This window comes from Mobula hypostoma, chromosome 12 (genome assembly GCF_963921235.1).
Source record: "Mobula hypostoma chromosome 12, sMobHyp1.1, whole genome shotgun sequence".
In the NCBI taxonomy this organism is placed as follows: domain Eukaryota; kingdom Metazoa; phylum Chordata; class Chondrichthyes; order Myliobatiformes; family Myliobatidae; genus Mobula; species Mobula hypostoma.
The window spans coordinates 70,551,766-70,579,392 of record NC_086108.1 but is presented as its reverse complement, the minus strand read 5'-3'; the positions used below and the strand labels follow the sequence as shown (position 1 = coordinate 70,579,392).

The 27,627-nt window shown below is 39.7% G+C and overlaps 1 protein-coding gene across 1 annotated transcript; it reads right to left on the bottom strand.

Moving 5' to 3' along the window:
• Nucleotides 1-146: 146 nt before the first annotated feature.
• Nucleotides 147-26,181, bottom strand: prpf38a (pre-mRNA processing factor 38A). The gene is made up of 10 exons (XM_063064365.1): nt 25,997-26,181; nt 20,865-21,024; nt 20,222-20,343; nt 19,202-19,287; nt 17,638-17,745; nt 6,719-6,831; nt 5,512-5,538; nt 5,320-5,417; nt 3,712-3,760; nt 147-3,627 (listed from the first exon to the last, which is right to left on the bottom strand). The coding sequence occupies exons 1-10, from the start codon at nt 26,124-26,126 to the stop codon at nt 3,585-3,587; spliced, it is 936 nt and encodes a 311-aa protein (XP_062920435.1). The 5' UTR covers nt 26,127-26,181; the 3' UTR covers nt 147-3,584.
• Between the last annotated feature and the right edge of the window lie 1,446 nt (nt 26,182-27,627).

Genomic DNA, 27,627 nt, shown 5'->3' with positions numbered 1-27,627 from the left:
TTTTACTTCACCCCTCCCTCTGCCAGTTTCTCCCTCCCTTAGCCCCACCTTTTAACTCTACCCATCTTTTTTCCACCAGTCCTGCTGAAGGGTCTCAGCCTGAAAAGTCGACTGCACTCTTTTCCATAGGTGCTGCCTGGCCTGCAGAGTTCCTCCAACATTTTGTGTGTGCTATTCAGCTGCGTATTTAAAATGCACACAGAACATTAGAATAATCACACAATGGTCTTCATGTTGACCAAAGTAGTGAGATTGTGTGGATGAGAAGTAGCTTGAGGGAAAATATAAAACCTTATAATCTCGAGACTTGCTTGCCATAATCTCACTCCCTTGTCACAAGTCTTTATTGTTCCCTGTACAATTACTTTTCATTCCCATGTGAACCATCCTATCTCTGGTAAAATCCTTACTACTATATTCTCAATCAGTACCACAAAATAGTTCGGACGTTAGGTTTATTTTATTTGTATTACTACTTCACAAGTTACTTGTGGACCCGAAAGGTTTGCAGTTAAATATAATTCGAAACAATGTGGCAGCTTTCTCCCCCATGTGGGAATATTTTTTTCAGAAGAGATTATTGCTTGAAGAACTTGCTGATAAAAAATTCCTATTAAAAGTATGCAACTTTGCTCAATTTATTTGCATTACTAAATGTTTACTTAAAATTTGAATTGCAATTAACCCTTCCCCGATACCGCCACTCCATAAAACAGACACACTGTACCATTTCCCATTTCTGCACTGTCATACCCCAAATACCACCATTATCATGTGACCTCCCATACAATACTAAATAATTTGCCAATCTCTATTTTTGCCAGGTAGTTGCAATAGAACACTATTTGAAGACAGCTATAAATCCAAAACTTAAAAAAAAACAAAATTCATTAAATGTGTAATTAGTGAATTCACAATCCCTCAAATTGTGGGCAGTACAACATCCTATGAAATGTGAGATCAATACTTACAATATTTGTGCAATAATTTTACTTAACATCATTCAAAAAGGCAGAACAATGTACTATGTATCACAAGCTGCGTACTTTGAGTCACTCTGAGCCATATAAAGTAACTAAGCCAAGAGATATACATTTAGGATTACTGAATGCTTAGCCATTGTGGTAGCGTCTGTTAAAGCAGAAGTAGATTGGAGAAGTTCAGTTTTTGAGAGGAAATGATAGAACATTGGGTCTGACGATAAACACACAGATGAAACAAAAAATGGTTTGACCCAGAAGTCAGAGTTCTTAGATGGTTATGGGGCTGAATGAAATTATGAATAGAGAGGATGGAGAACTTGAAGGGAGTTAAGCAAGAACTGTTCTAATGGTCAGTGAGGATTGGGATTGACATAGCAAGGATTTTTGGTGATGTTTAAGTAAGCCAGCAAAGCTTTTATGAAATCGTTCTTTTTTTAAAAGCCAAGGGAACATTGGCATGTTATGAAACTAAGAAATCCAAGGGTGAAGGTTTTGGAATCAATTTGTCAGGGAACTTGAAAATAAAAATCAAAGTTGTGAACTGTCAATCTCAGCTCAATACATGGGCCAAGGTGGTTGAAATCTTTGGCAAGGATGCAGAGTTTGTATCAAGAGTTAAAAATCAGAGCTTTGGTTTTTCCAATGTTTAAATTGAGAGAGAAACAAAATCAGCAGGGACTCCATTTTTGACCAACACAGCAGTAGTCTTGCAAAGTCATAATGCATTGTAGCCTGAAGCTCATCAAATAAGAACAAGATATGGGGGAAATCTATTAAAGCTAGATACCTCAGAATTTGAAATGACCGAGTAACAAAAACTGCAGTCACAGCAAGAAATTTTCAAGGTATAACCCAAAGTGACAGTTGGTATACATTTGCCACCAACTCATATTGAATTTATAATTATTAAAATATACACATCTCAGAACAATTGTTAAATTTACTATTTTTCTTCTTGCTGACAGCACCCAGTTTTTATAAATCCTCTGGTGCCTAGTTCATCAATGGACTTCTAATGTTACCGTAACATGAGTCTAATGATGCATCTCTTTTTTTCTAACCTTAACTTTTAATAAACTGAGATTATTAAATGCCAATTGTGTACATCTTTCAAAACAAAATCACCAGTTGATATCCACAATGAAAAAAATTACTCCTTTAGTGACGTTGGTTGAATGCAACATTGTCCAGAGAACCAAAACAAAATCTCTTTTTAAGTAGATGCATTTTTTTTTAAACATCCAACCATTCTTTACTACAGGCTTATATTATGTTCAAGTATCCAAATGTTTGAATGTAGACAAATGTGCTATAACTGAATGAAGGCTGACAAATATAGGCTTGGTTGAGGTCACCCAATACTTGGATTGTGTTTAAATCTATGGTCAGATCTACTAAACGCCAAACTAAATAGTTATTGATGTTATACTGTATGGTTACCATAACCTATTCTTCCGAGAAGTTTTCTCTCAAATCATTTTACCAATTTTTGATGGGAAAATAGCAATTTGTTAAATTTACCTACAATTTAAATAGCGGGTAAATTTTTCATGAAGTCTGATATGTTTTACAATATTTTTATATGTAGCATTTACTGAGAATCAGTTTATAAAGGGACAGGCACTAATGTATGAATAATCATGTAGAGCAAATACTAGAAATGAATCTGCATTTCAGGTATAAATTAGTCAACAACTGAATTGAAAATATGAAAACATTTGAGGCATTGTGACCATATGACCATAAAAAGTTGGTACAAGTCATGATGGGAATCTCTATCTCTAGGAGAGGAATTTCTCAGAAGTTATTTTTCCCCCAAGAATGGTCTAGGTTTTTAAATAGACTTGTTTACCCTGTCTCATAGCTCCTGGTGGGTTGGAATCTGAATACATGATACAACTTCCTAGATCAGCTAAGCTCTTTCTATCTGACTTTTTCACTATTTGTCTGAAAACAGTCAGATTCAAATCACATCAGGAGATTTAAATACATAATTAATATTGATACTCCAGTTTAATTTGTGTATTTGTAAAAAGTTTTAATAAACACAAAAAGACTCCTTTTAAAATTGTTAATTTGTATTTTGCCAATAAGGACAAAACATCCTGTGGCTAGCCAATTTGTACACATAAATGCTTATGTGCTTTAGTTGTACAATATAATTATGACACTAATGTTTTCCATAGTATTGGTTTTTACTTCTTAAAACTGTGAACTTTGACTGTGAACAATCAAAGATTCAGTCATGTCTTAAGTGAATTTTTGCATAATCATTGTCTCAGTTTCCAAGCATCAGCTTAAAAAAAATGAATTTGCTCATTTCACAACCAAAAGATTTTATCAAAGTTAACAGTAATAAAAATCATTAAAGACACTTTAAAAAGTACTCAACATTTTTACTATTCACAAAAATCCAAATTGTGAATATTCTGCCTCTTCCAAAAATGTTAGAAAAGTTTCACCATAGCACTATTAGGTCAAATGGAATTTTTGCAAATAACATATTAACACCAAAGACAAAAAATTGTTAACATAGCAGTTTTATCTACAAACAAGTCTTGAGATGCACTTGAAGTGCAGATTTGTGATTTTGTGGAACCTTCATTCATTTCCTCGGCGACTCTTCTTGTGACTCTTCTTTGATCTAAGAACAGTGCAGAAGTGATTAGAAATTATGCACAGAGTGAATTACGATTATTAAGAAAAAGTTGTTTTAAACTAATGTTACCTTTCAGGTGTTTTGGAATGACTTCTGTGTCTGTGGCTTCTGTGATGACCTATTTGAAAGGTAGAACATGTATGTATCAGTGATGAAAGCATGTATATGGCAAGAAAGATTTTGGATATGGAAATCACATGATTTCCTCCAAAAGGCTTGCATGTAACATAGAAAAATTATATAAAGGAAAATCACCAAACTTTCTTTGGAGAACAAAGCTCAAAAGTTATCCATGTTGGTGCAAATCAGTGTCAGAAGAGAGAAAATCTCCTGCAGATACAAAGCTTGAAAATAATTCAAAATAGAAAAAAAAATTTAAAATGGTGGTCCTTTTCATTTAGTATCTATTTATTCAAAGGCTCTTGCTTTTCAATTGTGTTTATACTGTGCACAGACTAAAACTATATGAACATGTTCAGTGTTTCAAATTCCCCTTAACTCATTCTGACACATCTTGCTATCTTGTCCTATTTAACTATTTAATCATTCTGCCTCATTTCCTAAGTTCATGGGCTTACTTCACTTCCAACACCCATCTTTAAGTGCTTTTCTCTTCCATTCAATTTAATCACAGTATCAAAACTCTAGTTTTTTTCCCCCACAGGATATGGTGACCTGAACATTTTAGATATACCCACAGAATCAAACATTGGTTACAGCACAGGTCCTGCCTGTTCAATATACATCCATTACCAGTTTGAACACCACAATTGAATTAGTTTCCACTATTCATCCAACAGCATAATCAAAATTCTAACCTATCACTGCACAACCCCAAGCAAGAAAAAAGCTGTACAATGCAAACCAGTCTACTTCCTCACTCAGTTTACCCACACCACAGAGGATCCCCAGCGTCCCCTTCTTTCTGACCACAAATGACACGCTTGAACACAAACTGGAAAGTCTGGTTACCAAAATTGTTAAGTTCATTGTTAAGTTCAATGTTGAGTCCCGAAGGCATTAACAGGCTGAGGTAGCAAATAAGATGTTTTCCTCATGTTTACTGACACGGTGAAGGAGGGCAGAGTGGGATTGAAATGGAGAATTAAAGAGACAGGCATCGGGAAGCTCAAGATTACCCCTATGGACTACACGGAGGTATTCTGGTCACATGATCTGAATTGTTTTCTTCAGTACAGAGAAGTTCACATTGTGAGCATCACATGCAATATACTATATTGGAAGCACAAGTGAATCACAGCTTTCTCAGTAAGAACGTTTGGGAAGGGAAAAGGTAAAAGCTTAAGTATTGAATAACAAGACTCTGAAGAGTATGACTGAATCAAGCAGCTGCAAAATGAACTATGCCACTGCAATATTGAAAGGGAAGGGGAAGACGTCTGATGGTGGTATCTGCTGAAGCTGGTGATAATCACTGAGCCTAGGGGTTCTTGGGGTGGAAGATGGAAACAAATGGAACTCTATCATTACTCAGAATGGGAGCAAATGTACAGTGCAGCCTTAAAGAACATCCAGGTTTTGTCACAACAGTAAATTGAGGAAAGCATGTCAAGTTAATTCCACTTATAATCTTCACCAATCCAACAGACTATATAAGTTTAAATTTCAAGATTTAAACAGCAAGCTATTCATTTGCAAGGAAGCTAAGAATTATACCTGGAGACTTGGATCTTGATCTGTGACGCCGATCTCTGGATCGACTGCGATGACGTCTGGGACTTTTGCTGCGATGCCTTTCACGACGTGGTGATGGGCTTCAGTAAAATGATAAAGTAAAATAAGCATTAAGTCTGCTTAGAAACAGGGATGCCCACATTATCTAAAAGGGACAATTAAAAATATATGTACCTTCTTCTTTTGGGAGACCTACTGCGCCTGTAAATTGAAAGATTAAGTCATTGATTATTTCTGAAGAAAGTTAAATATACAATTCACTACTCCGACATTACTTCCAACTGGAAATCATTATACATGTTATTTTCTCCAATGATTTATTGTTGTATGTGCATGTTTCACCTGTTCAGATAAATTCCAAAACCTAATCAAGTGCATTCTAAAGAAGATCTGACCATGAACAAATGTGTGGTCATGAGTCCAAAGAATGTACAAAAATTAACGAATAACTAGTAATGTAGTGCAGCTAACATAAATAAAGTTAGAAATATTCAAGATCTTCAAATACATCTACGAAAGGGTTACATTCTTGTTAACACTGTATGAACCAAGAACCTGATTAGTTTTGAAGAAAAATTTCTGATAGTTCTCCAAAGCACAAGAATTTTAATTAAAATCACCTAAAATATGTGACATAATAAACGATTATGTGATTAACAACTGAATGTTAAAGGCAATAAAAAAAAAATATAATGTTCATTCTCTGGCCCACTCTCCTCCAAACCCATAGTACTGTTCACTCCCATGGCTCTTGCCACCTCTTCTTCTGGGCCCTCAGTTTTTCTCCCCAGACTTTTGCAAGTTCTCACCCTGTCAAACCTTCCATGAACTCTATTCTCCCTTGCCCATCCCATCCCACCCCTCCTCAAATGCACACTTCCCATCCCAACCAAGCACTCTCTGAGGCAGCTGTGGGAATGCAGTCTTTGTTGACATTGGTTGTCCTCTCTGCCACTCTCCATTGCGCTTTCAATTGCAGTCAACTGTTTAATTCTTAGATTAGACTGTTTAACTGTTATTTCCTTGCAGTTTAACAATTAATTATATTTGTATTTTGCATAATTATTTATATACAAATAACTGCTTGCTATGTCTAAGCCTTTGCCTGTTTCCTGACTTCTGAAAGAACCTTGGATTAAAACACCAGAATCCAACTACTACTAAGATTAGGAATTGGTTTTATAGCAAAAAAATGCCAAGTCGAAGACACAACTCTTAAAAGAATTGTATTATTGTAAAAAAAAATTGTAAACAGAACATTGATAAACAAAGGGGAATATGTACAAGTATACCTGGAATACTCATCCAACTATTCTTTCATATGCCTATGAATTGATTGTGAATTTCCAGCACTCTGTACCTCATTCAGCAATTTTCTTACCGTCTTGGTGTTTTGCTTCGGCTTCTCCTGTACCGTGGAGAGGGAGACCTGCGAGGCCTGTCAAGATCTCGGTAACCTCTTCGTGGAGGCTCTGGTGTTGGCATTCTGTCACCCTAGAGGTCACAACATGTAATATAAATTTACTTGGGAAAATTATGATAAATGCAACTGGGAATTTACATGGCATGTTTGCATTGAATACATACTTATAGACTAAAATATTACACAAAATTTCTACCATAACAGCACATAACTGTTCTTAATTTAAGGGAATAATACAGTTGAAATAAAATTTTAATGTACACAATATTTAAACTACTTTCATACAAAATGCCAAGAGACAGTGAGTACAAAGAGTGACACATTACAGTAGCAGATCCTTTGGTCTCTAGGTCATGCAGACAACCAAGTACCAGTTACAATAATTCTACTTCCAACCCATTTTATTCTGCCCATTTTCCCATCAACTTCTCCCATATTCTCATAGTCACACACTTGGGCAATCACAGTGGACAATTAAAGAACCAATTTGCAAATCCTTGATGTGGTTGGAGATCAGAGCAATCAAAAGGAAACGCAAATGGTCACAAAGAGCACATGCAAACTCCAGACAGTCAGCAACAGGAGTCTGGAGTGAACTAGGATTGCAGGTACTGAGGCAGCAGCTCTACCAGTTGCACTGCACTGATCCATAAGCCAAGGGGACCATGGACACCAGCTGACCAATGGGAAATGAGTGACATCAACTCACTAAATCTCACATTACAGTTCTTCAGGTAATGGAAACCCTTGTTGAATTCACAACTTATTATCCAAAGTCTGAGATGTGGAATAATATGCACACTGATGGAATGTACAGTGGAATATAAACAACTTTTACTTCACATTTTTGATGCACACATGATGCAGCCCCACGTTACAGAAAATGATGGTAGTTCTCTAAGAAAATAGTTCAGAAACATTTCTAAGAATACAGGCCACTTAGTTACCTCCCTAACGGAGGGTCGCCTGCATACATTGAATTTAAACTGGTCTGGATTAACAAAATCCTCACCATCCTCGTTCGTTAATGGGTTAGGGTTAACTGGGCTTTTCAGAGTGTGTAGTAGTTTCCCAGTAACTATTGTTGACACCAGCTTTTTATTTCAGAATGTTACTTGTCATTTATTAGCACAAAATTAAATGTTTACAGAATTTTGCTGCATGTCAAGAGCTGAGTTTATAGAATCATATACATTACAGAAACACAATCTTCGACCCACCATGTTCATATAAAACATTGCATCTTATCCATTCTAATCTCATTTGCTCTATTGTCATGGTGCTTGGTTAAAATGTACCACCTGAGAGGGAGGTACGCTTTACTATAATGCTGTGACAGTACCTCCCTCTTGGACAATGCATTCCAGAATCCAACCAGCCTTTGGAAGAAAAAAAATCCCTTCTTCTCTCATACCCGCACCCTACATCTATGTCCTCCAGTTTTAGAAATCTCTGGTAGGGAAGTCTCCCACTACCTTCTGCCTTTAACCTTCAATCTCCATATTAGCACCCTCCCAACACCGCCTCTGCTCCATGAAAATCCAACCTAACAAGTCTCATAACTGAGGCCCATGCAATATCCCAGTGAACCTCCTCTGCATCTTCTCCAGTGCAATCACTTGGGGTGTACTCCAGCTGTGACCTAACAGACATTTTATAAACCTGTACCATCGTATACTGTTCCTCAGCTAATGTAGGTATCCATCTTCACTACCTTATCTATGCTGCCCCTATCAGGAATCACTGAATTTACTGAGTATGTGCAGAGCAGGATCATTAAGGTGTTACCTGGATTGGAAGACCAAGTATGGAAGAGATCAGATAAGCTGAGTTTCTTTTACTTTGCCTGCTGGTAGGAGTTTCAAAAATAAAACAATAAGGGTATGAAGTGAGAGGAAGGAGTTTTTAAGGGGCAAATTTTGTTTTACACAGAGCAGTTGATAAGAGGCAGTGGGTTGATATAAAATAACTACATTTAAGGAATTCAGACACAAACTTAAATAGACAAAGCATATAGTCCTAATGCAGGCAAATGGGATTAATGTAATTTTATATCTATACTACTTATTTATAAAACTACATGTATATCCCTTTTATATATCTTTTAAAGAACAGATTAAAGACTAGTTTATCACTTGGACATCAAGGATGTAACGCTGAGGCTTTAACGCATTCGTCAGACTGCACAGAGTATTGTAAGCACTTCTGGGCTCCTTATCTAAAAAGATTTGCTGGCATTAGAGAAGATTCAGAGGAGGTTCACAAGAATGATTCCAGGGATGAAAGCATTAATGTATGAGGAGCATTTGATGGCTCTGGGCCTTTACTTGCTGGAGTTTAGAAGAATGGGGGGGGGGGGGTGGAATCTCAGCTAAGTATATCAAATATTGAAAGGACTAGATAGAGAGGATGTGGTGGAGTCTAGGACCAGAGTGTACAGCTTTAGAATAAAAGGACACCCATTTAGAACAAAGATGAGGAAGAATTTCTTTATGCTGAATCTGTGGAATTCATTACCACAGACAGATGTGGAGGCCAAGTCATTGAATATATTTAAAGCGGAGGTTGATAGTTTCTTGATTTGTCAGGTCATCAGAGGTTACAGAGCGAAGAGAGGAGAATGGGATTGAGGGGGATAATAAATCAGCCATGATGGAATTGATGGATGGTGGATCGCAAACACTCACAACACACTGGAGGAACTCAGCAGGTCGGGCAGCATCCGTGGAAATGATCAGTCAACGTTTCGGGCCAGAACCCTTCATCGGGACTAAAGAGTGGAGCAGACGTAATGGGCTGAATGGCCTAATTCTGCTCCAGTATAATAGTCATGTCACAGCAGTACTTGGAGAGAACAGACTTGAGAGCTCGTCTACTGAGCTATATGGTGAAATTGAGGAATTAGAAAGGGATGACCACATTAATGGGATTAAATTACAGAACAAATTTGTGTATGACACCAAGATTGGGGATGTAGTGAACAATGAGAAAGGCTATCAAAGCTTGCAGTGGGATCTGGACCAGCTGGAAAAATGGGCTGAAAAATGGCAGCCAAGCCGGGATAGGACTTACACAGTGAGCATTAGGGCACTGCGGAGTAGTAAAACACAGGTATCTGGGAAAACTGATGCTTGAAAATGGCATCACAGGTAGATAGGATTATAAAGCAAGCTTTTAGCACATTGGTCTTCATATATCAAAGCACTTAGTACAGGAGTTGGGATGTTATACTGAAGTTACATAACATGCTGGTAAGGCCTAATTTGGAGTATTGTGTCGGGTTCTGGTCACCTACCTACAGGAAAGACATCAGTAAGATTGAAAGAATGCAGAGAACTTTTACAAGGATGTTGCCAGGACTTGAGTTACAGTATAGGGAAAGGTGGCATAGGTTAGGATTTTATTCACTGAAGTGTAGGAGAATGAGGGAATATTTGATAGAGGTATATAAAATTATAAAGGTACAGATAGGGTAAATGTAAGCAGGGTTTTTCAACTTAGGGTGGGTGAGACTACAATCAAAGGTCATGGGGTAAAGGGTAAAAGGTGAGAAGTTTGAGGCAAACATGGGTGAGAACATCTTAATTAAGAGGGTAGTGACAGTGTGGAACAAGCTGCCAGCAGAAGTGTGGATGCGGGTTCCACATTTAAGAGAAATTTGGACAGGTACTGGGATGGACAAGGTATGGAGGACTACGGTCTGGGTACAGGTCGATGGGACTAGGCAGAATAATAGTTTGGCACTGACTAGAAGGGCCAAAGGGCCTGCTTCTGTGCTGTAGTGCCCTATGACTCTAATTTAGATGTAAAATAGATACATGAAAGGATATCAACAACTCAAATGTAGAAATGTGATGATGATGCCAGATTTAGCCTGAAAAAGTGGATTCCTATTAATTGTGAGACACTGGGACCAGTACATTTTGGCCAAATTAAGTAGCTGCCCTAATTAGCCTAAGTTCCATGGAAATAGTTAAAAAAAAGTTTTAAAAAACCAAGTAACAAATCATGTATGCAAGTGAAATGCAGAACAAATTAGAACACTACTCATAGGACTACAATGCTACAAAACTGTATTAGTTCCCAATAGTCATCGACAGAATTCATCTAATGTTCGTAATGAACAAAATTCACTGCAAACCACTAGTGCAGATAATGGATTGCCTTCATACAATACTATTGACAACTGCATCATCCAAATCTTCATTTTCATTGTAACATTCAAGATAATTGTTGATACCTTCAATTTTTTCATAGATCCTAACTTACTAACGTAGTGTAATCATTTCATTTTCACTCTTGAGCATTTCTTGCATCTCTAATCTTAAATGCTTGAAACCGCAGTGAGCAAAACAGAATTGTCTTAGTGCTTATGTCTCACCAACTATGACTGACAAAAATCTCTGCTTTTTGAACACATACACGTGTAGTTCACGCTATTTAAAAACTGTTTGCTCTAAACACAGCTATACAAGTGCAGACATCTGATACTAGTTAGAAACTATTCAGCAACAGTCTCCTGCCCCAATTAAGCGGTATAGTGTCCCAAACAAATGAAGGGAATCCTGGCAATTTGATTAGTTTTTGTTCTTTAAGAGTTGTCCCAAATAAGTAGCTGCCCTGATTAATCAATTGATCAGAATCCACTGTATTAAAATGAAAACTTGGCCGACAAGACTAATCAAACAAGGTAGAGATATTTCAACTATAGCCTGCATGCATTTTCATGAGAGATGAGCAGGAAGATTAAGTCTTTTATGAATGATTGATATTCATCCACAGAGCTCTGGCAATTTTTAAAATGCATTTGCAGATAACTGAATAATACAAGTGAAAACAGGTTCATTACAGAAAATCTAAGATGAAGTGAAAAAGAAAATAAGAGAAGCAAAGTCAGAACATGAGACAAGACAGGCATCAGGTATAAAAGGAATTACAAAAATATTCTATAGGCATGTAACAGGAAATGGTCTATAAGAAGATAGGACAATCAGAAACCAGAAAGGAAATTTAATTATTGAAGCATAAAATAAACATTGCAATTCTGTCTTTATTCTGAAAGAAGATACTTCTGCAATCACAGCAAGGGAAGATAGATATATATATATATATATATATAGTGTGGATGGGTTTTAAATCGATAGTAGGTGATGTTGCACTAAAATAGTTCAAACATCTCTCAAGGCACAACAGGAATCAGAAGGTTTAATATCACTGGCATATTAAATTGTTTTTAACATGAAATTAAGTTGTTTATGGCAGCAATAAACTGCAATACATAATAAAAAATTATAAAGAAATATACAAGAAATCTCTCTCTCTGGCTATCCATCCCATAGGATGATAATGGTTCCTTTCAGTCAGTTAGTGGGGTGGTACCCCGCTCCTCAGAAAGGAACAGCATGTGCGTGAATGGATTTAGGTGAGTAGGGCGTTGTACAGTTCCAGACCCACCCTCTCGACATCGCCTCCCGGATCCAGCGACATGGTGGGGTCCAAGACGGCTGGGGGAAGTTCTGTTGCAGTGAATGGCCAGGCCAAGCTTCAATGCAAGGGATGCCCTTTCCGCGCTTCATGGCACGTGTTTGCTAGATGGCCATTGTCCCTACGAGAGGGTTCATCCGCCCTTTGACAGGTCTTGTTCAAGCCTGATGGGGGAGCTGGGTTAGTCGCCGACCATGCGACAGGTAGTAAGTACTGGGTTACATGGTACCAGTAGCACTCAGACGAGTGACCTGACATGATACAAGAAATATATATAAATTAAATAAGTAGTGCAAAAAGGGCAAAAAAATGAAGTAAGGTAGTGCTCATGGGCTCATTATCCATTCAGAAATCTGACGGCAGAGGGGAAGAAGCTATTCCTGAAATGTTGAACGTCCGTCTGCAGGCTCCTGTACCTCCTCTTTGTTGATATCAATGAGAAGACAGCATGTGCTGTGTGATGGGGATCCTCAATGATTGATAGTTCTTTTTTTGAGGCACCGCCTTTTGAAGGTAGCCTCGATGCTGGGCAGGCTAATGCCCATGAGGGTTCAGAGTTTACAACTTTTTACATGTTTTTCTGATCCTGTGCAGTGGCCCTTCGATACCAGATAGTGATGCAACCAGTTAGATACATGGTACATCTGTAGAAATTTGTGACAGTCTTTGGTAACATAGCAAGTCTCCTCAAAATCCCAATGAAATATAGGGGCTGTCATGCCTTCCTTGTAATTGCATCAATATATTGCGCCCAGGATAGATCTTCAAAAATGCTGATATCCAGGAACTTGAAATTGCTCACCCTTTCCACTGCTGATCTATCGATAAAGACTGGTGTGTATTTCCAACTTTCCCTTCCTAAAGTTCACAACAGCTTCTTGGTCTTACTGTGCAAAGTTGTTGTGACACCACTCAACCAGCTGACCTGTCCTGCTCCAATATACCTCCTCGTCACCGTCTGAAATGCTGACAACAATAGGCATGTCATCAGCAAACTTATCAATGCTGTGTACCTAGCTACACAGTTGTGTGCGTAGAGAGAGTAGAGCAGTGAGTTAAGCACACATCCTTGAGGTGCACTAGTATTGATTGTCAATGAGGAGATTTTATTTCTGATTTGCAGATTGGTGTTTCCCAATGAGGAAGTCAAGGATACAGCTGCAGACAGAATCAAAGGCTCAGTTTTAGAGCCTGTTGATTTGAATTGAGGGGATGATGGTATTGAATACTGAGGTGTAATCAATAAACAGTAGCCTGACATAGGTATTGCTATTGTCCGGGTGATCCAAGGCCAAATGGAGAGCCAGTGAGACCGCATCTACTGTAGACCATTGTGGTGATCAGCAAATTGCAGCAGGTCCAGGTCCTTGATTAGGCAGGAGTTGATTCTGGCCATGACCAACCTTGCAAAGCACTTCATCACAGTAATGTGAGTGCAACTGGGCGACAGTTATTGAGGCTGTTATTATTACCCTGCTCTTCTTGGGCACGGGTATGATTGTCACCCTTTTGAAGCAGATGGGAACCTCAACAGTGAGAGATTGAAGATGTCTGAATACTCCTGCAGGGTGGCACAGGTTTTCAGAACCCTACCAGGTACACCAAAGATGTTTTGATGTTGGCCTCCAAGACCAGATGCTGCAGAGATTTGCACAGATGTAGTTTTATTCTCCCTTTCAAAGCATGCATTAAAGGTGTTGAGCTCCTCGAGTGAAGCATCAGTCATTCATTATGTTAGGTTTCACTTTGTAGGAAGTGATGGTCTGCAAACCTTGCCAGAGCTGATGTGCAACTGATTCCATCTCCAAATGGAAGTGTTTATTGCTCTTAAAAATAGACTTCCATAGGTTGTACCTGGACTTCTATTGTTCTGAATCACTAGCCTTGAATGCCACAGATCTAGCCCTCAGCAGACTACAAATCTCATGGTTCATCCATAGCTTTTGGTTTGGGTATGTCTGGTACCTTCTCAAAGGAGGCACGCACTCATCCACACAGGTCTTGAAGTCAGTGACAACTGTGGTGTATTCATTCAGATTCAAAGATGAATCCCTGAATGTTGTCCAGTCCGTCACTCAAAGCAGTCCCGTAAGCATTCCTCCACCACCCTGGACAATACCTTCTTGGTCCTCACCACCGGTACTGGTCTTTAGTCTGTCTATATGGCAGGAGTAGAAGTACAGCCAGGTGATTGAACTTTCCAAAGGGATGACACGATAAGTGTTCTTGACGGCGGTATAACAGTGGTCCAGTGTGCTAGCCCCTCTGGTGATATGTTGGTGGTAGTTAATCAGAGACTTCATCAAGCTGGCCTGGTTGAAATGCCCCCACAATGATAGAGAAGGCATCAGGGTACCCTGCTTCGAGACTGCTGATCACAGAGCTCAGCTCATCCAGTGTCTGGCTGATGTTGGCCGGAGGTGAAATGTACACTGCTACCAGAATGATGGCAGAAACTCCATCGGCAGATAAAATGGACAAAACCCGATGGCTAGATGTTCTATTTCGGGTGAGCAGGATTCAGACAGAACCCCCATGTCTGTGTACCACAATCAGTTTGTCATACAGCATATTCCCCCTCCTCTACCTTTAAAAGACTCTTTGCAGAGAATGCTGAAGCCATCAAGCTGCAGTATGCATCTGAAATGGCGGGAATGAGCCACATTTTTATGAAGCACACAGCAGCTCCTAATGCTCCTCCGGTACTGCAACCTTGCTCTGAATCTTCAATTTCATTTTCCAAAGGCTACGTTTGCCAGCAGGATAGTTGAGAGTGGGAATCAAAGGACTCTGTTTCACTTGCAGCTAAATTGGTAGATCTCTGACTGCAGACTTGGGTCGTGAGTACAGTTCCCCTTTAAGAAAATGTTTTCTTAAGGGACACAAGCCTGCAGTCGGAGATCCACCGACTTAGCATTTGATAGATTTTTTAAACATCTTAAAACGATATTGCTTACTGAAGTACCCCGGCTGTGACTGTGGATTTCTGCTGTAGTGGTCCTAAATGGGAAAATTTGATGATCCCCATTGTAGTTGGACACAAAGAGTCGCCACTTATCAGAATGACTGAATAGCCTCGAATAAAAAGAGCAGCACAGCAGACAGCATTGCTGCTGCATCGTCTCAGTGACTTGGATCTGATTCTAACCTCAAGTGGTTTTCTTGGTATCCCTGGAAGTGTTTCCCCCAGGTGCTCCAATTTCTTACTATATTCTAATGAAAGATTAACTGACTAACTTGTATGGGTGGGTGACAGAAGACTTGAGTGATATTGGGTCAACAACACAGAGCCAAAATGTTGACTCTTTCCAAAGATGCTGCCTGACCTGCTGAGTTTTTCCATAATTTTCTGTTTTTGTTACAGACTGAAGGTGACCAGCAAAAGGACAAATGTGACATGAGGAAAGGATATGAAATAGTAAATAACTTGGAAACGAAATGCACTGACAAAGGCTGCGAGTGAGGGAGTTTAAGTGCAGCATTCAACACGAAAGGAAAAACTTGCAGAGGTAAACAAGAGGTGGGGGCTTAGGACTTGCTGTATTCTTCTTACAAGGCACAAGAATGGACTCAATAAGTACAGCAACATTCTTTTACATTTAAATTATTTTAGGTTTCTGTGATCCATTTAATATTAGGCACATTGCCCTTCATAGATCAGAGCACTGAGTACATAAGTTGGGGTGTTATGTTGAAGTTGTATAACACAGCGGTCCCCAACATCCGGGCCGTGGACTGGTACCGGGTACTGGCATGTGCTACCAGGCTGCGAGGAAACCTTTCCTCATTCTCTGTCACTCCCACTGTTGAGTCATTACTCACACGAGGTCATTACCCGCGCATCATCTATGTCAGTACGGGAAGGAGATCAACTCCTCGAGCTTGCAAATGACGGCGGGCTGAAAAGTATGTTTGACATAATATCTCTGCTGGCATTCTGGATCAAAGTCAAGGCTCAATATCCTGAGATAGCCACGAAAGCACTGAAAACGTTGCTTCCATTTCCAACATACCTCTGCAATGAGTGCAACGAAAACTAAATTGTCTCCCATCACCCCTTGAAAGGACCGTCTTGTTGCAGGGAAACAAGTATTCAGCCCAGGGCTCCCACTGATTCAGTGATTTTGGTGTGTTGCAATGATTTTATACGTTCATACGGGGAAAATATGTGCCGTGTGTTTAATATCCAAACGTTACTTAAAATGTAATGATGCTATTGACTTACAAGTGACTTATATAACCATATAACAATTACAGCACAGAAACAGGCCATCTCTGCCCTGCTAGTCCATGCCAAACGCTACTCTCACCTAGTCCCACCGACCTGCATTCAGCCCATAACCCTCCATTCCTTTCCTGTCCATATACCTATCCAATTTTTCTTTAAATAATAATATCGAACCTGCCTTTACCACTTCTACTGGAAGTTCGTTCAACACTTACTTCAAGATCCCCGTCCTCTCCTGGTAATTGACTTATCACTATATTCATGCGAGGAAAATATGCGCTGTGTATTTAATATTAAATTTGTTAGATAAACCCTTTTAGAAACAAAATTGAGTGTATTAGCCACTTATCACCTATATTCCGGTCGTGATTAACACCCCCCCCCCCCCGCCGAACAGAATCGGCAAAAACGATTTGTAGAAAAAAATCGGCAAGTCACAACACACATGCGTACTAGTGCCCGTGCAAGGCTTCATGGTCATTGTAGTCATCCTCGGGATAAACACAACGTATTTGACTGCTACTCTTGTCCGTTGGCAACCCTACCGCACCCCCCCCGCCCCCCGCCAGGGTCGGCCGGTCCGCAAGTATATTGTCAATATTAAACCGGTCCGCAGTGCAAAAAAGGTTGGGGACCCCTGGAAAAAGACATTGGTGAGGCTGAATTTGAAGTATTGTGTGGAGTTCTGGTCACCTACCTACAGGAAAGATATCAATAAGCTTGGAAGAATGCAGAGAAAATTTACTTAGATGTGGCCGGGATTTGAAGACCTGAGTTATAGGGAGGGGATGAATAGGTTAGGAATTCACTGGAGTGACGGGAGATTTGACAGAGGTATACAAAATTATGAGGGGTATAGATGGATTAAGGAGATGCAGGCTTTTTCCCCCTGACGCTGGTTGAGACTAGGTCATAGGTCGAAGAAGAAAGGTGAATAATTTAAGGGGTACCTGAGAGGAACTTCTTCACTCTGAGGGTGGTGCGACTGTGAAATGAGCTGCCAGTGGAAGTGGTGAATGTGGGTTCAATTGAAACATTTGAGAAGTTTGATAAGAGGGATATGGAGGGCAATGATGTGACTGGACAGAAAGACAAATTAATATGAACTAGACGGGCCAAGGGGCCTGTTTCTGTGCTGTCGTGTTCTATGACTCCATGTACATACCTTGTCATCCTCATCCTCATCTTCACTTGTGTCTACATCATCCATATCTTCCTCCAGTGCACTGACTCGTGTATCCAGCATCTCTGCTTCTTCCAACACATAACGTTTCTAGATGATCAGATTCACAGCAATCATTACAATTAATGTACAATAATTTTTTTAGCTGTACAATTTGTAACACATACAACACGTGAGTCAAATGCATTTAAGATTTAATATAATTTGGTTAAGAGTTTCACTTATTAAAAGATTCATCATTCACAAAGAAATCAAAATTAGGTTGGATAGTAATCTCACCTCATTATCGAAAAGATGCAGAAGCTTTAAAGATGATGCAAAGGAGATTTCCTAAGATGCTGTCTAGTTTAGAGAAAGTGTCTTCTGAAGAAAAGCTGAGTGAGCCAAGTCTTTTCTGTTTGGGATGGAGGAGGATGAGAGGCAACTTGATAGAGATGTATAAGATTGAGTGGGCAGCCAGCATCTTTTTGCCAGGATGGCAATGGCTAATACCAGAAGACATCTGTTTGAGGTGAGTGGAGGAGAGTTTGGGGAGATGCAAGAGGAAGGTTTTTTAAAAAATATATACAGAGAGCGTGGTGAATGCATGGAGTGCACTGCTGGGGTTGGTAGTAGAGGAAGACACAATAAGAACATTTAAAAGACTCTTAGACAGGCACACGGTTGGAAAAAAAAAGGAAGGTTATCAGCTGTCTAGGAGGGAAGAGCCAGACTGATCATGAAATATGATTAGATAGATCAGCACAAAATTGTGCGATGGACTGCTCTACGTTCATTTCACACTGTTTAAAAACTGATCTGAAATAAAGACATGAGGATTGACCATATTTTGAACATTTACCAAAAACATCAAATTTCTCCTGTAATGTATTAGATACAGAAAGAAATCATATGTATTTTGTCACCAGCTTGATACCAGGATAGGGAGAGGATACAAAGTCAGAAACTCAGCTCAGCATGGAACAAGAGACTTGGGTTTTAGAATGGTTTCATCCGTTCCAAGAGTGTGGAGTTTGTCATGGGGTCAAAAGCACAATGCAAGTGATTAAATCAGCAAATGAACCAGTTAAAAAGGCCAAGTTCATCTTAGCAGAAATCAAAGATGGAATGTAAATTCTAACTGAATTTATCAGGCCAAGGAGAACCAGTTTTGGTTTTAAGGGAAAAAAATGGTTCACTACCCTCCAGTCCACACTACTGTAATAGGGGTCCCAATCTGTAAAATGATGTGACATCTAAATGTTTTCTCCTTTGCTTGAAAGTACTGTCTCTTAGGCGAGCTTGGTCCCATGTGTTTTACAGCCATAATAGCCGCACACACACCCCATCCCTTTATGTGGGAGTAGTGAGAGAAAATGGTGACAAGTTATTGAATCAAAAATGGCTGCTGGGATCATTCCAAGTCCATTCCTCATCTCAGCTGATCCGTAGCTTTTCATTAAGATTGTGAACTTGGATGGAAGGGCTTGTGGGTGGAGAGAACAGTAAAACTTTTCTTGTCTTCAGTTAAATACTGTTCAATGCAACAGAATAAAATCAGTTGTACCTGAAGCCTGGGCAAAATGATATCACAAACTCGCTCTTCGTGGAGTAACTCGTCCATAAATTCATCAACGTGAATTAGTTCAAACTCTTCAAGAAGAAAACATGATAATGCAAGATTTAAAAAAATACAAAACCAATGACAAGAAAACCTAAAAAATGCTGTAAAGACTCCGCAAATTTCCAGCACTTGCCGATACCGTACATTTATGTAGCAAACCTGCATAAATTATATAGATTAATCTTACACAAAGGTAAACACACTGATTGTTGCTACCATGCTCTAAATACTGATCAAATCATTTGGGAAAAAAAATTAATACACCAAAACTTATGTTTTGGTTACTAAGTTAAACAAAATTACAGCAATGAAGTTGTTTTCTTTAACTGCAAGGAGACAACTGATGAGTATGAAACAACCTATATCCTTTAACAAATTGTTCAAAAACCAGGGAGGTAGAATTAGATTAACAGGTAGCAAGATTAAATAGAAGGGAAGGAAAAGATTTTTCTCAGAAGGTGAGAAGGGAAGGGGATTCTTTACCTAAAAGAGTAGAAGAAGCAAAAACTCTCATCATACTTAATGTGTATACTTGACAGTCACACCAAATCGCCTTCGACTTCATAATTTTTCTATTTTTTTAAGATTTAGATTGTAATGTTTGAGGCAATTTCCTAACTGACATTCAACACCATGTTGATAAGAAAGCACTAAAGGTACAAACAATTTTATGGCATGATCAATCATAATTAAAGGCACACAATTTCTAGAATAGTTTCGCTGCTAGATTCAAGATGACCATTACAACTTACCTTGAATCGTCATTATTTAAGAATAAATACTTGAATACATAGTTAAAAGATAATGATGCACAAAGTTACTGTAACTAAAACAGTATCATATCAATGTAGAGAATTATCCTTACAGCTTAGTGATCAAAGAATGATAGTCTAATATAGAAACATTCGTAAATTATTGTACAATGATTCAAAACATATTTACTCAGATTACTAGAATTATTACCTCCATCCCTTTTTTGTCTCTTCACCTTCCGATAGTCATTATAAAGTGGTTCCAGGTATTTATAACAATCAATAGCAGAGCCTGTTAGCCGCATATACAGTGCACCCAGCAATCTGACATATCTGTAATGAAAGCCAATCGTTGAATGCTTCAGCTACTGTTTCCCTTAGCAAACCTTAGATACTAAAGAACTTCCTGTGCTAGAAGACAATGCACAAGAGAAACTTGATAAAATACTCAATACAACGTTAGAGGTTGATAGCAATAGACAACAATTTATAAACAAAATTTATCATTTTTAGTTAGCGCACGGTAATAAATATTACATCATTTCCAGTTTCATCGTGCTTCTGAAAAAATGTGTGGTGAGGAAAAGAATGTGACATCTTTCACTCTTCCATTTTGAAGGAATCAGCTTAAAGTGAGAAAGATCCCACAGGCAGAGGTTTCCCATTCAAACTAATGCTCTCCATCTAAAAGCAGGCAATGTCACTAAGAATGGCATCTCTCACAAGCAGATTTTCAAGTAAGTTTATTATGTTTACAGTATAATCGAAATTATGTGAAGTAGATTAAGAGTGATAAAGCAAAAACTAACTCAACAGATTTAAAAGCATTACAGTTTAATTAAAATCATACATACTTGAAATCTTCATTCTTTATAAATTCAACAATTATATCTTTTTCAGGCTGAATCTGGAGCATCTTGAGAGTCAGGCAAAGGAACGGGGAAGGCTTAATATTCCCACCATAAACCCCGCCAATATATTTCAGCTCCATCGCTTTGTCCACAACCAATTCCGCTAAGTAGCAAAAAGAAATTTGTTACAATGTTGTCACAGCACTGAACAACTCTGTAAAGTTGAACACAGAAGTTATTGAGAAACATTTTACACTGAACCTTTTTGCCTTATGGAAGCACTAGACCTAAGCCAGTAATTGCATATAACACGTAAAAAAAAATCAAATATAGGAAATCTGAAACAAAAGCAGAAAATGTTAAAAATCTGTAACTTTTGACCTGAGACATCACCTGTTTCTCTTTCCTTAATACAATTGTTACCTGATCTGCTGAATATTTTAAAGTAAGAAAAACTGAAGAATTGAATGTGCAGAAGAACCTAACATTTGCAATTGATCTGAAAATATACTTGGCTCTTTTGAGTTTCCCAAATATTCAGTCAATTTATTACAACACACAAATGAAACAATTTTGATACAAAATGTAAGCTTCTAGAAACCACATGCACTAGTTACTGTACAAAATAGTGAACTTAAGAAACAGGTGTAAAATACATGGGATGAGCTGCCAAGTTGCAAAGCAGTGATTCTGTAAGAACAGAAGTAGAGTAAGGCAGAGGAGGAGTACGAGATGACAACAGTAAAGTAAAACACCTTTCCAAAAATACCAGAAAGCAAGAACCAGAATATTACTACACAAAATTTGACACTTTGCTGAGTGGATATTTTAGGAGAATGACCAAAAACTTGGTAAAAACTTTTGAGGAAGGAGAGATAGAAAATCAAGGGTGTCGATGCAGGGACTTCCTCAACACAGGACCTTGGTAGCTGAAGAGTCAATTGTCATTGGTGAATGAATTAAATTTAGAGCTGACCATACTTTGTGGGGGGGGGGGAGAGAATGCTTATAATAGAGATTATAAAATGGAGATTAGCAAGGAAGGAGAGCATGAAAGCACAGAAGGATTTCAAATAATCAAGTGACGTTCTACTAGCAGCTACAGGGTCGGATAGCAATGGAATGATGGGTGAAGGAGACTTGGTGAATGTTAGGACAAAGGCAGCTGAGCTTTGGATAATCTCATATCTACAACTACAAGAACAAGTTTGTGAACCCTTTGCAATTATCTGCACAAGGGTTATCTGCATTAATTACTCATAAAATGTGGTCTAATCTTCATCTACATCACAATAATAGACAAACAAAATCAGCCTAAACTGATAAAACACATACAATTGCATTTTTCATGATTGTATTGAACATATTGTTTAATTATTCACAGTCCAGGCTGGGAAGAGTATATGAACTCTTGTATTTAATAACCTGTAGAACCTCCTTTAGCAGCAATAACCTCCACCAAACGTTTCCTGTAGCTACTGATCAGACTTGCTCAATGGCAGGCAGGAATTTTAGACAATTCCTCCATGCAAAACTGTTTCAGTCTATCAATATTTCCAGGATACCTTGCAAGAACAGCCCTCTTCAGGTCATGCCACAGTATCTCAATTGGGTTAAGGTCTGGACTCTGACTTGGCCATTCCAAAACACGAATTTTCTTCTTTTTAAACTAACTGTTGTTGATTTACTCTTGAGGAAGAGGTGCAGTCGACGTTTCAGTCCTGACGAAGGGTCTCGGCCTGAAACGTCGACTGCACCTCTTCCTAGAGATGCTGCCTGGCCTGCTGCGTTCACCAGCAACTTTGATGTGTGTTGCTTGAATTTCCAGCATCTGCAGAATTCCTGTTGTTTGATTTACTCTTGGTATTTCAGATCATTGTCTTGTTGCATCATCCAATTTCTATGAAGCTTTTGGTGACTGACCACTACCTTGACATTGTCCTGGGACTATGTTCTGTGGACAGTTGAGACAAAAGTTGAACGATTTTTGAATTCGTTGTTCCTTCAACGATTGCAGCAGTCCAGGCTCTGAGGCAGGAAAGCATCCCGAACCATGATGCTCCTTCCTCCATGCTTCACAATTGGGATGAGGTTTTGATGTTGGTGTGCAGTGCCCTTTTTCTTCCAAATATAGCTTCTGTTGGAAAGTTCAACTTTTATCTCAACTGTCCACAAAGCGTTGTCCCAGAAGCATTGTGGAACATCCAGATGATCTTTTCCCAACTTGAGACGTGCAGTAATGCTTTTTTTGGAGAGCAGTGGTTTGCTCTGTGGTGTCCTTCCATGAACACCATTCTTGTTCAGTGTTTTCCTTATAGTGGACACATGAACAGAGACTTTAGCAAGTTCTAGAGATTTCTGCAGGACTTTTGCTGTTACCCTTGGGTTCTCTTTCACCTCCTTCAGCATTGCACGCTGTGCTCTTGGTGTGATCTTTGCAGGATGCCCACTCCCAGGGAGAGTAGCAACACTACTGAATTTCCTCCATTTGTCAACAATTTCTCTTACTGTGGACTGATGAATACTTAGGCCTTTAGAAATGCTTTTGTACCCTATGCTTCATACATCTCTACAACTCTACTAAGGTCCTCTGAAAGTTGTTTTGAATGAGATATGGTGTACGTAAACAGATCTTTCTTGAGAAGAGCAAGCTGTGTCAGCAACCTGACTTTGTGTGCCATTTTTATAAGGCAGGGTACCTTTACAACCCACATCTCCATTCTCAACTGATTGACTGGAACGCCTGACTTGAAACAGCTTTTGTAGAAGGCATCAACCCAGAGGTTCACATACCTTTTTTAACTTAGACTCTGAATGATTAAACAATGTGTTCAATAAAGACCTTAAAAGTACAATTGTTAGTGTGTTTTCAGATTAGGCAGATTGTGTTTATCTATTATTGTGACTTAGCTAAAGATCAGACCACATGAGTAATTAATGCAGAAAACCAGGTAATTGCAAAGGGTGCACAAACTTCTTCTTGCAACTGTATATAAGGCCAGTCTAATATTCACCCATTTGGAAATCATATTTCCAAAAGGCAAAAGGTCTAAAAGTAAGAAACCAAAAACAGGTGTGCGCAGGCAGAGGTAGACTAGGAGAAGGTTATGGAACAGGCAGTAACTAGTCTTATTAATCAGAATTTACTTCAGGAGCAAATACAACGGCAAAACAGCAAACAAGATAATTCAATTTCAGACTAACATCAGAGAGCAGAACAGAATCAGTGATTAGAGAATAAATTTTGTGAGAAGAAGCAAAAACAAGTTTTGGCCTTCCCAAAGCCAGAGGTAACCTCTGTTCACTGCATCATCTTAAGCAGTGTGAAGAAAAGATATAGAATGGACTAAGATTCAGTCAAAGGACCTGTGGAAAAGACCCAACATCTTTATTCATGTAGTGTGATTGAGCAAACTGAACTATAATAACAGATGTAATCATGACCCGCAATCCTTGCAATGGAAAGGCAAATGACAATGACAAAGATATGAGGGAAAACAGTTAGCAGCATATACTGATGTACATACAAAAGATAAAATGAGAGCCTGAGAGATCAAGACCAAACAAGAACAAAAAAATTAACTACATTAAAGTAATTTAAAACTCCCTAACACCAATAATGGTGCAAAGATCATGACAGAGACACTGTAGGTATGAATATGGAAAGCAATGGATTTGAGAGATTTGGAATGACATGGCCTATTCCAACACTGGTGCAAAGCCACTAACATGCCTTACCCTTTCAAGACTCATTGCATTTCTGAGACCTAAATGAAAGATTGTTTATGCAACTTTAGTAGTACGTCACCCTCAACTTGACTCCACTCTGTCAAATTCTCCCAATCTTCACCTTCACAAAGATAATCTCACACAATTTTATTGAATAGCACAGTTGAAATGCTTGCTCTTTCCTAACTTTCTGACTGCGTCCGATATGAGTTTGTACCAAACAACTTCTATGCCGTTACTATTTCAATACTATGTATAAAGGTGTAGAGTTCTGCAGCAGAGATGCAGGCCCTCCAGCCCAATTTAACCATGCCAATCCAGATATCAACCTAACCTAGTCTCATCTTCCTGAATTTGGCCCACGTTTATATAAACCTTCCCTATTCATGAAACTGCCCAATATGAAATAAATGTTGTAGTTGGTCCTGTCTCTACCACTTCCTCTGGCCTTTTGCTCCAGAAAGCCACCACCCTCCATGTGGAAAAACTTCTCCTCAGGTCCCCTTTGAATATTTCACAATCAATGACTCTAGTTTAAGACTTGCCGTTTCTGGGGGAAAGAAAAACACGACTATCCATCCATCTTATCTATGCTCCTCACTATTTCATAAAACTCAAAATGTCACCATTCAGTCTGGTTCAATCCCAAGAAACAAGTTCCAGCCTCTCCTTATAACTCAAGCACTCTAGTCCCACCAACGTCTTTGTGAATCTGTTGCCCAAGTGTGGTTACACCAATGTCCTGTGCAGCTATAACATGACACCCCAACTCTTGTACTCCAAGGAAGACAAGCATACCAAACGCCTTCTTCACCACCCTTTCTTACCGTGTTACCATTTTCAATGAATTATATCATAGGCCTCTCTGTACTACAACACGTTTCAGGGCCTTGTCAGTTACTGTTCAAGACCTTCATTGGTATAACTCCCCAAGATCCACCATTTCGCACCTATCTGAGTTAAATCTCAATTGCATTCCCTGGCCCGTTTTCCCAATTGTTCTTTGCTGTACACCACATCGCCTGGTCAAGGATTCCCAATGCTCATAAACCGGACCAAACTTAAGGTTATTTTAAAATTTCCCAATGTAAACAAGCAACGACTTTGCCACTCTGCCGACAGCAACCAACCAGTTCCCATCCGAATAAAACTGAAGAGGTCGCGGCCCAAATGCGCTTCAGCTGTAATCTTTCACAAAATGCCGGAGTAAGTCAGCAGGTCAGGCAGCATCTACGGAAACGAACAGATAGATCTCGGCCCGAAATGGGATTAGGTGTTCATTTCCATAGCTGCTCTCTGACCTGCTAAGTTGCTCCAGCATTTTGAATGGATTTTCAGCATCTGTAGACTTTCTCGAATTTATGATCAACTGTAATCTTACGGATTGATCCTCCATCGTTCTATACCTGTAAGCCCGAAACATTCTTCCTTCCAATACTTGGACTCGTAGATGCGAGTGCGAATTATTTTTTCAATCAGATATTGCGGATTGGTTCCATGGATGCTGTGCGCATCTTTCACCGTCCGGTTCGCCATTGCAATCCCAGAAGCCCCCACGAGGTGGTGACCTCCCAGACAGCGTTCACAGCGCCTCCCTCCGTCTAGGCGGTCTAATTTACGCGGACCCCTCTCCCGGCGAACAATGGGACTGCAGCGCCTCCCAGCGACCAGGCGGCCTCACGTACACGGAACACTCCTCTCCCGGCGAACAATGTGACTGCAGCGCCTCCCAGCGACCAGGCGGCCTCACGTACACGGAACACTCCTCTCCCGGCGAACAATGTGACTGCAGCGCCTCCCAGCGACCAGGCGGCCTCACGTACACGGAACGTTCCTCTCCCGGCGAACAATGTGACTGCAGCGCCTCCCAGCGTGCAGGCGGTCCAAAGTACACAAACTGGGAAAACGCAACGACTCCGATTCAGTGGGATCTCAGGATGAATGAAAACAGTGCGGGGATCGGAGACACTTTCATAGATAGGCAAGGCGCATACTGATGCACTAAAAGATATGTATTTTCAAGGTTGTTTAATGTCATTTCCTTTACACAAGAGTAAGGACAGCGAAATGATTGTTATTCCGGAACTGATGCAGCACAGAAAAACATAAAAGATAAAGAACACAATAATAATATTTTTTTAAAACAGTAAAAGGAGCTGGAGCACTCCTTCAGCCTGATGCAACGCTTACACGTGCTCCCATTGGGTTGCCAGTAGTCTTGTTTCCTCTTAACCCAGCACCCGAGTGCCCTCATTACCATCTCGGGTGACTTCAACCATGTTATCATGGCTAGAACACTGCCCAACTTCACGCAGTATGTGAGCTGTACAACCAGAGGGGAGAGGACTCTGGATTTGCTGTGCGCTAACGTTAAGGATGCATACAGCTCCTCTCCCCTCCGCCCTTTGGGAGGGTCAGATCACAACCTGGTGCCTCTAAAACCCTGCTACGTGCCTCTGGTGAAGAGTAAACCTGCAACCTCGAGGACAGTGAGGAAATGGTCGGAGGAGGCTTATGAGGCGCTCCAGGGTCGTTTTGAGGTGACAGACTGGCAGACACTCTGTGAGCCACATGGAGAGGATATCGATGGACTCACAGAGTGCATCACTGATTACATCAACTTCTGTGTGGACTGTAATGTTCTGACAAGAACTGTCCTTTGTTATTCAAATAACAAGCCATGGGTAACAAAGGACATTAAGGACATCCTGAATACTAAAAAGAGGGCGTTTAGAGATGGAAATAGAGAGCAGCTGAGGGCAATACAGAGGGACCTGAAAGCCAGGATCAGGGAGGCTAAAGACAGGTACAGGAGGAAGCTTGAGTGGAAACTCCAACAGAACAACATGACAGAGGTCTGGAGGGGGATGAGGACCATCACTGGGTTCCGGCAAACTAGCAACAGAGGAGCTGAAGGCAGTGTGGACAGGGCCAATGAACTTAACCTGTTCTTTAACAGATTTGACATTGTGACCCCTGCCCATCCCCCACATGAGCCATCTGTTGTCAGACCCCAATCAACACATATTCCACTCTC